A 12054-nucleotide genomic window follows, 5' to 3' on the forward strand; every position below is an offset into this window, starting at 1 on the left:
TCAAAACAATCATCCACCATGACCAGGTAGGCTTCATCCCAGGCATGCAGGGATGGTTTAATATACGGAAAACCATCAACGTGATCCATTATATAAACAAACTGAAAGAACAAAACCACATGATCATTTCATTAGACGCTGAGAAAGCATTTGACAAAATTCAACACCCCTTCATGATAAAAGTCCTGGAAAGAATAGGAATTCAAGGCCCATACCTGAACATAGTAAAAGCCATATACAGCAAACCAGTTGCTAACATTAAACTAAATGGAGAGAAACTTGAAGCAATTCCACTAAAATCAGGGACTAGACAAGGCTGCCCACTCTCTCCCTACTTATTCAATATAGTTCTTGAAGTTCTAGCCAGAGCAATCAGACAACAAAAGGAGGTCAAGGGGATACAGATCGGAAAAGAAGAGGTCAAAATATCACTATTTGCAGATGATATGATAGTATATTTAAGTGATCCCAAAAGTTCCACCAGAGAACTACTAAAGCTGATAAACAACTTCAGCAAAGTGGCTGGGTATAAAATTAACTCAAATAAATCAGTAGCCTTCCTCTATACAAAAGAGAAACAAGCCGAGAAAGAAATTAGGGAAACGACACCCTTCATAATAGACCCAAATAATATAAAGTACCTCGGTGTGACTTTAACCAAGCAAGTAAAAGATCTGTACAATAAGAACTTCAAGACACTGAAGAAGGAAATTGAAGAAGACCTCAGAAGATGGAAAGATCTCCCATGCTCATGGATTGGCAGGATTAATATAGTAAAAATGGCCATTTTACCAAAAGCAATCTACAGATTCAATGCAATCCCCATCAAAATACCAATCCAATTCTTCAAAGAGTTAGACAGAACAATTTGCAAATTCATCTGGAATAACAAAAAACCAGGATAGCTAAAGCTATCCTCAACAATAAAAGGACTTCAGGGGGAATCACTATCCCTGAACTCAAGCAATACTTCAGAGCAATAGTGATAAAAACTGCATGGTATTGGTACAGAGACAGACAGATAGACCAATGGAATAGAATTGAAGACCCAGAAATGAACCCACATACCTATGGTCACTTGATTTTTGAAAAAGGAGCCAAAACCATCCAATGGAAAAAAGATAGCATTTTCAGCAAATGGTGCTGTTTCAACTGGAGGTCAACATGTAGAAGAATGCAGATCGATCCATGCTTATCACCCTGTACAAAGCTTAAGTCCAAGTGGATCAAGGACCTCCACATCACACCAGACACACTCAAACTAATAGAAGAAAAACTATGGAAGCATCTGGAACACATGGGCACTGGAAAAAATTTCCTGAACAAAACACCAATGGCTTACGCTCTAAGATCAAGAATCGACAAATGGGATCTCATAAAACTGCAAAGCTTCTGTAAGGCAAAGGACACTGTGGTTAGGACAAAACGGCAACCAACAGATTGGGAAAAGATCTTTACCAATTCTACAACAGATAGAGGCCTTATATCCAAAATATACAAAGAACTCAAGAAGTTAGACCGCAGGGAGACAAATAACCCAATAAAAAATCGGGTTCAGAGCTAAACAAAGAATTCACAGCTGAGGAATGCCGAATGGCTGAGAAACACCTAAAGAAATGTTCAACATCTTTAGTCATAAGGGAAATGCAAATCAAAACAACCCTGAGATTTCACCTCACACCAGTGAGAATGGCTAAGATCAAAAATTCAGGTGACAGCAGATGCTGGCGAGGATGTGGAGAAAGAGGAACACTCCTCCATTGTTGGTGGGATTGCAGACTGGTACAACCATTCTGGAAATCAGTCTGGAGGTTCCTCAGAAAATTGGACATTGAACTGCCTGAGGATCCAGCTATACCTCTTTTGGGCATATACCCAAAAGATGCCCCAACATATAAAAAAGACACGTGCTCCACTATGTTCATTGCAGCCTTATTTATAATAGCCAGAAGCTGGAAAGAACCCAGATGCCCTTCAACAGAGGAATGGATACAGAAAATGTGGTACATCTATACAATGGAATATTACTCAGCTATCAAAAACAACGACTTTATGAAATTCGTAGGCAAATGGTCGGAACTGTAAAATATCATCCTGAGTGAGGTAACCCAATCACAGAAAACCACACATGGTATGCACTCATTGATAAGTGGCTATTAGCCCAAATGCTTGAATTACCCTAGATGCCTAGAACAAATGAAACTCAAGATGGATGATCAAAATGTGAATGCTTCACTCCTTCTTTAAAAGGGGAACAAGAATACCCTTGGCAGGGAATAGAGAGGCAAAGATTAAAACAGAGACTGAAGGAACACCCATTCAGAGCCTGCCCCACATGTGGCCCATACATATACAGCCACCCAATTAGACAAGATGGATGAAGCAAAGAAGTGCAGACCGACAGGAGCCGGATGTAGATCGCTCCTGAGAGACACAGCCAGAATACAGCAAATACAGAGGCCAATGCCAGCAGCAAACCACTGAACTGAGAACACCCCCGTTGAAGGAATCAGAGAAAGAACTGGAAGAGCTTGAAGGAGCTCGAGACCCCTTATGAACAACAATGTCAAGCAACCAGAGCTTCCAGGGACTAAGCCACTACCTAAGGACTATACATGGACTGACCCTAGACTCTGACCTCATAGGTAGCAATGAATATTCTAGTAAGATCTCCAGTGGAAGGGGAAGCCCTGGGTCCTGCTAAGACTGAACCCCCAGTGAACGTGATTGTTGCGGGGATGGTGGCAATGTGGGGAGGATGGGGAGGGGAACACCCATTAAGAAGGGGAGGGGGAGGGCTTAGGGGGATGTTTGCCCGGAAACGGGGAAAGGGATTAACACTCGAAATGTAAATAAGAAACCATCAAGTTAATAAAAAAAATCACCATGTTTCATTTTCCCTTATTATAATACCCATGTTTATTTTGACTTTTTATTTACAATTTTGTCCCATTATCACTATTTTTCTAAGAGTAAAAATTCTTTCTTCTTCACTGATACATCCCCTAGTCCTTCTTCAGTTTTACATCAGAAATACTATTTGCTGAAAGTCCAATTAGGAGACATTGTACAAAATAATTAGCACCTGATTTTCAAAAGTACCCATATTATTTTCTTAGTTATGCTTTTAGTACTGTGAACAGATACCATGAACAAGGCAACTCTTATATTATAAGGACAACAGTTAATTGGGTTGGCTTACAGGTTCAGAGGTTCAATTCATTATCATTATGGTGGGAAGGATGGCAGCTAAGAGAAGACTGATTCCCATGTGGTTAGGAGGAGAGTCTCATTGCCCACACTGACAGTGACACACTTCCTCCAACAAGGCCACACCTTCTAGTGATGCCACTTCCTGGGACAAACATATACAAACCATCTCAAAGATCAATGTCAAAGAAAGCCAATACATAGTTTAGATAAAGAAGGCAAAGAAAACATGAAACCTAAATCTTGTTCATAAGCTTAGTTCAGGAAACAAAAAAAGATAGCTCTGATGGCCATTGGTGGGGTAACTACCATATTCAGAATAAGAAAGGTAGATAACATTATACTACTAAAGCTATGTACAATTTCCTGGCTTAGAAACTGAGCTAAGGTCATATAGAGGAAAAGATTTGCTCTTTAGAAATAAGACCTGAACACCATAGAATCCTTCTAATTTGGAAAGCCTAGCTTTATCTCTGGATCTTTAAGTCTAAGCATATAACCTGAGGTATTAGCAGAAATTAGAAAAGAAAAGAAGAGAAAACCAACTAAACAAAAGCAAAACCAAAACAAGCATACAAACAAGAAGCAACTAACCAAACAAAACACAAACACACAAGCACACAAGCAAACAAATAGAAATGATAGGACTATATAGGGTAGTAGGCACATAAAATATATGATCTCTGAAAATTGGAAAAAGAAAAGCCAGAAAGTTCAATGTTAGAATCATGTCTTACATGCAGCTCTGACTGGGATGGTATTCACTATGTGTCCCATAGTTACCTGAAATGCAAGCCAGTCCTCCTGATCCAGTATCCTGAATGCTAGAATCACAGACACGTGTTACCATACTCTGATTAAGAGACATATTTGGAACTTTCATCACATTGTTCAGATAAATAAATGTACTATTATGTGCACAGATTTTGCAGACACACAAGTACACATATACACACCGGCTGATGTAGCAAGGTTTTCTAGAAATCTGGGTGAAGAGAACAGGGAATTCTTCATGATTTCATGTATTCCTGAAAGTTTGAAATAACATAAAATGTTTATTATTAAGAATGTCCTTGATGAATAACAAACAAAAGGATAAGCAAGTTAGTGGTTAGGAAGTACTTCTGAAGAACTTCTCAGTAGGCATGCTGATCATTTAGAGAATAAGTAGGAAAGTTAGACTATATAGGAAAATGTGTTTAATGTGTGAGAAGGGAAGAATTGGAGGGCAATAAAGGCAAATTTGCATTCGGCCAGTCTATTTGGAGAGTTAACTGACTACATGGAAAGTTACAAGGCAAAATAAAGGATTTCAATGACAGATGATTAGCACAAACAATGGTAAAGCCTTTATCAGCTCTAGAAAGGCTACAGTAACTGAAGCACCCAAGTTCTTACCCTTTTCCAGATATGACAAGGTACTAGAAACTAGTCTACCTCTGCAGTGTTTATGAGCATTTTTAAAATTACATAAAAATGTTATCAGTATATTTAACCTTAATTCATGTTTGTTTCTTTAACCTGGCAACAATTGAAAATCACCATAAACATTTCCTGTAATTGAAATTATATGAAGAATGTTTAATAGAAAAAAATCGTGGTTAAGGTCTTTCCTTAGATATAGAAGAAATGAATATTCAGTTCTCTCCAGATTTTTCTATTTTATTTTATTTTGGTATAATTCCTGTTTAAAAGAATGTGATAATAGAATTTTTCTGAGAACCTAACATGACCTAGTTTATAGAATATATGGTTTCACTGTTTAACTTCCTTTTTCATAGGATTACTATTTATAACCATTTCCCTCCACCCTGGGGGGATTTAGTAAGATTAAAGAGTTCTGCTTCACTTTGTATTTGAAGTTTTTTTTTCCCTCCACCTTTGCTCAGCTAGTGGAATCCATGATGAATTCTCATCTCCAAGGGGTAAGCTGTTTGTAGTAAAGCCTGATAGCCGCCTTAGGTCTCTTTAGAAGTAGTATCGATTCCTTCCTTTTCCAGTGTTTTGTTTATTGCGGAATGATAGAATCCATGTAGATACAATAAATTATCATGCTTAAGGACTGTTAAGCATGCAATGGCTTTAGTTTTGTTCATATAAATGATTTATGTAATAAAAAGTCTTGGCTCATAGCAGAGAAATAAACATGAGCACTTAGCATTCTACTCAGTTAGCAAGAGGAAAGCTACGATGAGAAATGTGAATGATAGAGGCCCCCTGAAGTTCATCTGAGGATGTAGATTACAGTCACAGTGTGTTTGAGAGGGTAGCATCTGGTAAAGACAGCATATTGAGGCACTGAATGGAATTTGGAAGATAGATATTTAGGAGTAGGTACTTTGAATAATGATTTAATCTAAAGTGTTTTCTAACATTTGGATAACTTTATAAAAGACAAATAAAACTCTTTGCATTTGACAAGTTATGGAATTCATTTCCATTTTTGAGTTAACGAAGTGATAAAAACCAATTAAATAAAATATATATAAAGGGAAAATAGATGAAAAACTAATCTTTTTTGACATTATATTGTAGTGTTCTGTTTCTTAGAAAATGTCCTTCAGTTGTTATTTAATAATATATTAATGGAAAATACTTGTCGTTTCCTTTTTTTTTTCTACAAAGGAAATCAAAGAATGTTCTTATTCTCCCATACAGAAAAACTACTTTAAAGGGAGAATGTTAATGTCTCCTGATTTCCACAGCAAAGTACATTATCATACAGACTTTTTGAAATGGATGTTTGTATGTCTTGATCAATGAATGTAATAAAGATTTGTGATTTTGCTCAGAAATGCCAGGCTATATTGCAGAAGAAGTGAAGGTCCTTCCATTTTTACGATGTTTTTTTTAAAGGATGTCATTAATAATTTTCTTCAGTGCTTACAAAGCATGTGTTAGTCAGCAGAATTAGAGAAATGCTCAACTAAAGAGCTGGCTTCACAATAGCCTGAGATAAATTCTGTTCATCAGAGGAGAAAATGGCTTGTTCTAAGCCTAAATTGACATGCTTGTTAATTTCAGCAATAAAAGCTGTTCCTTGTGGTCAGGATTAATTTAGAGTGTGGGAAAGTTCAAGTGAAAGTTGATGGAGTTACTTTAACCACACACTTCTCAAGGGAAGTTGAAAATCTCAAAAGTAAACAGAAGTAGAGCAAACACCAAGTAATATACCTGCCAGTAAAAAGCAAACACTGATATTAACATTTGAGTGTGAACTAATATTAAATCAAAGAAAAATATTCTCCTAGTTACTTCTTACCCAAAACTTTTCAAGTATTAAAAATAACTTTCACTAGTTATGTAACCATAACAAATATATTGTTCACTGCTACATCTAGAGTCCTTAGAATATCTAGGGTATGAACAAATATACTAATATGAGTGAATAATATGGATAAATTTTTCCTTTTGACTACATGTATTTGTTTCATTATCAAATTTGAGATGAATGTTTGACTTTATCTGTGGTTTCGGGGTAACATTTTTAAAGCATACAATCTATTAACTATAATCTTGCAATTGAGAAGAGGTCAGCTTGCTGTATCACAGATTACCAACTTTAGCATTCTAAAACTGGAATGTGTCTTGTTTTATAAAATCTATCTGCAACTATAGTTCCTACTTTAAAATTTGTTCAACACCGTCCAACTTACTTATTCTACTTACTTCAATAGCTGTCTTTGGCAATTTGTTCCATATTTCAAACACACTTTTATATAAAGAAACCATAAAAGCTAGAAACCTGAAAATTGGATTTTTCTTCTGAGCAATCACAACTTACAAATGTGGAAGATTTGTTAAAAGCTAGCCCCTCTGATTTTTCAATGCACACAAAGATAAATGATCTAAATAAATGGACAATGTTTGAACAAGTTTTTCATACTATTTTAATATTACCAGAAGTCATTGAGATTAAGTCTGAAACCTGATCCCCTCACCTATTCACAGAGGAAATACAAAAAAAGATCCAGCTTTGCCCTTTCCAAAACCAAATCCTTAGAAATTTATTTTGAGTCAAAGGGCATAAGAGATAAATAAGGTCCAGAACTATCACTAGCTACCATATTTCATCTTTCACTTTTATTAGCATTGTGTTTGAAGTCTGACAATTTCTGGTTTTGTTATTAAGAGAACAAAAATAAGAGATATACTGCAGTCAGGGAAGCAGGTAGTCTAACTGAAGATCTTCACTCCTTCCTCTTCCCAAATCTATCACCAACTCTGTAGCAGACCATCTGCAGTAGCTTTTCTCCTCTCAATACCTAGCTCCCCAGTGGATCACACAGTCTTTCCTTCCTTTATACGCCTACCCCAACTCATTGCCTTATCCAGCTGCAAATGCCAACAGGCACTTTCTGGGGGCTCATAGTCTACTCTGAGGAAGGAAACAGGTAGGCTATCTTCACTGTTATCAGAAAGGAAGCAGTCAAACTATCTTTATTTCAAGATGATATGATAGTATGCATGTCACCCCAAAAATTCTACCATAGTACTCCTACAGCTGATAAACACCTCCCATAAAGTGGCTAGATACAAAATTATGTCAAAGAAATCAGTAGCCCCACCCCTATATACAAATGACAATTGGACTGAGAAAATCAAGTTGGTGGCTCAGTCTCTGTGAGCTCCTTGGAGTCTGGGTTAGTTGAGACAACTGGTCTTCATATGGGGTCACTCTCCCCTTCAGCTATTTCAATCCTTCCTCTAACTCAACCATAGGGGTCCCTGACCTCATTTCAATGGTTGGGTGTAAGTATCTGCTTTGAAGGCAAGGGATGTGGATCTCTGGGAGGGAGTACGGAGAGGGTGGCAAGACCTGAATATAAATTTTTTAAAAAGACCTCAAACCACACCTTTCACCATAGTCCCAAATAATATAAAATATCTTGGAATAACTCTAACAAAACAAAGGAACGATTTGTATGACAAAAAATTAGAATGCTGAATAAAGAAAATGAAGAGGATATCAGAAGATAAGAGGATCTCTTATGCTCATAGATCAGTAGAATTAATATAGTAAAGATGGCCAGCCTACAAAAAGCAATCAAGTGATTCAATGCAATCATCACCAAAATTCCAACAGATTTTCAATTCTTCACAAATCTTTAAAGGATAATTTTCAGGTTTATACGGAAATGCATACATACAACCACTACCATCACCACCAACAACAATAACCAGGATAGATAAACAATTCTGATTTCAGGAAAAGTACCCTGAGCATAAATACTTTTGTGATAGTGTTTTTGGTACTTGGAAGGTGCTGTACATGCTACCAAAGAAGAAACATAAATACCACAAATATTGTCATCTACAATGGTATCCTATTTGCTATACTAGTAGCAAATATACTAGTGTCATTGTATCACAAAGCATGGGGGAGTAACCAAAACCAACCAATATCTGTTTTGATTTAAAGCCTACTCCATGACACAGAACTCATACTCAATACTGCTAGGGCAACCAAAAACCTTGAACTAGATACCCTATGAACTTAGGGTAAAAAAATAAAAATAAAAAGTAAAATCCACATATGACATCTGCTAGAGTGGTTTTAAATTAATAGTAATTATTGTTTATCAAATTAAAATAAAATATATTAAGTTTTAGAACCAGAATGAGGTAGAGTCACAATTTTTCACACATTTGTCCTTATTATTAAGATTTGAGCCATAGAATATAGAGACTAGAGTAGATTGATGCTTGAAGACAAAAGGAAGTTGTTATATATTAACTTAGTTGTTTTTAATGTTGACTATATTATTTTGCATGGTATGAAAAGACTATTAAATCAAAATTATGATTTACTTTATATGAGTATTTGAGAGGTAGCTCCATGTTTAAGAGTGCTTGTTGCATAAACATATTCTAGCTTCTAGTCCAACCTCCAGGATTCCATATTCCAGGGGTAAAGATAAGAGGATCACTGAAGCTTTCTGAAAATCATGATCTGTACGTTCTTGTAAATACCCTGTCTCAAAGTAATAAGGTAGAGAGTGAGGCAGACACCTAACATTACAATCTCAATGTGTGCGTAGATAGGTGGCTGTGTCTGCATACATGTATATACAAATACCACATACACCACATATAAAACCAAATACTTATATAAAGGAAGGCTCTGAGGACTAGTGTGTTATTGTGTGTTAATGTTGCTATCCAAATATTCATAATCATATGGTGAAGTAAAGAATTTATTACAAATGAGAATTACCAGTTCTTTATTAACTTACTAGCTCTGAAATGGATCAAAGAAGTTTGGTGATTTTTATGGTCAGGCAACTTTAAGGAAACCCGCTAGAGTTTATATGTATCACCTTATAATATATGTGATGAATTACATTTACAAAGAAATTAAATAATATATCTGAAATGATGTATGGGGTTTTCTGTTTCATATACATACATATATATACATATATGAAAATGTTATTTACTGAGGTTATAAATAAAACTAACCCATTTAAAATATGCTGTCATGATTCAAAATTACATTTTTTAGTAAATTTATTTGCATAAACCCAGATAGTAGGAAATGATTCCATGTTAGTTCTTAGGTTAGAGAGGCAAGTCTCTTAAGATTTTCACTGGAAATCATCTTGTGGCTAAGAATGAAACATATTTGGCATTCAGTAATTTTTCTATAAAGCCATGCAAACTGCAGATTCATATCCAGTTACATATTTTTATTTCTAAAAGTGTTTTGGCTGGTTTGAAAAATAGCACTTTTCCTTTATGCTGCATAAAAGGAGGATACAGTGTTGGAGAACTCCCGATGCAAGAGATTTTTTTTTTTCTCTTTCAGGCAACACTGCAAGATTTGGAACAGAGACGCCCCCAGTTGGAGGAACTCATTACTGCTGCCCAGAATTTGAAAAACAAAACCAGCAATCAAGAAGCCAGAACAATCATTACTGACCGAAGTAAGTCTCTTAATGGGCCAGGAAAAGTTAAGGTTACATGCATGAAAATCTCAGTAGCAGCTCAAGTGATAGAAAATAGAAAATGCTCGAATATGATAAATATTTTACTGATGAACATTTTCAGTATGTAAAGTCACACAACAACTGATTGTGATTTCAATAAGTTACAAAGTTGTGTTTTTCGTGATGGTAGGGCTTACGTTCATTTATATGTTCAGCATGCCAACAATATTGTAATGGCCAACACTGAGTTGCTTGGTTGATGTATCTGAGGAATGTGGTAAACATAGTGTGGAAGAATATTGGCTTCTTACCAACCATCTATCTGAGCTGGCATTCATGGAGATACTAGTCTCCTTCTATTAATCTTGGTTGTTGAGCTAAGCCAACTTTTTTTTCTGAACCATCTTTAATGTCCATCTTACAGTGGCCCTTGCAATAGCTATCATTTACTAGGTTAGCTTTCAGTATCATGTAAAGTACATGTACATATCAAGTTTTCACAATGACACCTTATGCCTCATAGTATCTTTTTGCTATATATAATTGGTTTCCAAGTTAGTCAAATTGTTCAGGCTTTCCAAGCAAAGTCTCTTTCTAGCTAGATGGCTTGTTTCTTTTTCTACTTTATCTAAATCTTTTTTCTTTCTGTTTTTAATGTGATCCCAAGAATTTCATATATTTATGTGCTATGATTACATATTTCTTGATTCATTTCTTAGACATACTGTCTCTTTCATTTGTACTGGTGTTCGTTAAAATAGCCTGTTCACAGTTGTGAAATCTAAACTCCAGTTGTTGTTCAAACTATAAATTTGTATGTAAAGTAATGTTCTACGTGATGAACATTAACCATTTTGACTAGAGCCCATATCTTGCTGGCTTTCTCTACTAGAAGTTTACCTTTTATTCTGTTACAGTCCCAAAATGGACTCTATAAAATTACCTGAGAACCAAATTTTCGTTCATATTTTGTATGCATAATATTTTGGGTATTTAATAGGTGGCTATGGGATGAGTATTGCTCATGTGAATTTGTCGTGAGTCAAGCCTAAAAATAGTATGCATTGATTTTTATATTCTGTTCGTGGTGACATGTGACATGAGCCCATCACCACAAAGATAGTATGAAAACAGTATCAGTATTAAACCCAGGAAGAAGATGACAGATTTGTAAAGAAACTAGGCAGTATCTTCCACTGCCAATTTTGAAAAAACAGAATAAAATTAGGTTCTGTTGTTCTACAATATATTTCAGAATGTCATTTATATATCCAGCATGCCAAGAATATTGTAATGGCCAACACTGAGTTGTTCAGTTGATGTATCTGAACTTTCCTTTCCCAGTGTAGAAGCTGACAGTTTCCTACCAGGTTGCAATATGCCAGCTCAAAAAAGTAAATTTTAGTGAGTGACTCAGTATGATACTGAATTTTCATTATATATGTAATTGAGCTGTCTCTTGACTGAAAAAGATATGAAAATTTGGTAAAGATATTTATGCAAATATGAGCAGACTCTTAGTCATTTTTATTTGGTTAATGAGAGATAACTTCTTTTCCCTAAGAGAAAAGTAGAATTAATACATTTTACAATATCTGAACAACATCAGATGGAGATTTTCTATTATCCCCTGTAATCCTGTTTTCCCTATTGTCTTTACCTTTTTCATGATATAGATTACAACTGAGTAACTGGGGGGCGAGTTTGTATTTCTCTGCTTATTCCAGTGGTTTGAATAATTCTATTTTTCTAAGCTTTTGTCTTTTAAGAGTAAGATCTTCGTAAGTATCACAGGGGAACAAATTCTAATTTATATATTCTGTTGAAACATGCCATGTTGTTTACTAAAGCATAAACTGGAATCTGAACATCCATAAAGTGCCCAATGCTGCTACCAGGATAATTTTTACACAAT

General features: G+C 35.5%; 1 protein-coding gene across 8 annotated transcripts in view; it reads left to right on the forward strand.

The window, feature by feature from the left end:
- The window catches only part of Dmd (dystrophin), a 2349574-nt gene that overhangs the window by 1648048 nt on the left and 689472 nt on the right, over positions 1-12054 (forward strand). For all 8 annotated transcript variants that reach the window (XM_087599109.1, NM_001370876.1, XM_087599108.1 and 5 more), the window contains 1 exon segment: positions 10019-10136. In XM_087599109.1, the coding sequence (XP_087455235.1) occupies positions 10019-10136 (118 nt within the window).

The sequence above is a fragment of the Rattus norvegicus genome, chromosome X, assembly GCF_021556685.1.
Source record: "Rattus norvegicus strain SHRSP/BbbUtx chromosome X, alternate assembly SHRSP_T2T, whole genome shotgun sequence".
In the NCBI taxonomy this organism is placed as follows: Eukaryota; Metazoa; Chordata; class Mammalia; order Rodentia; family Muridae; genus Rattus; species Rattus norvegicus.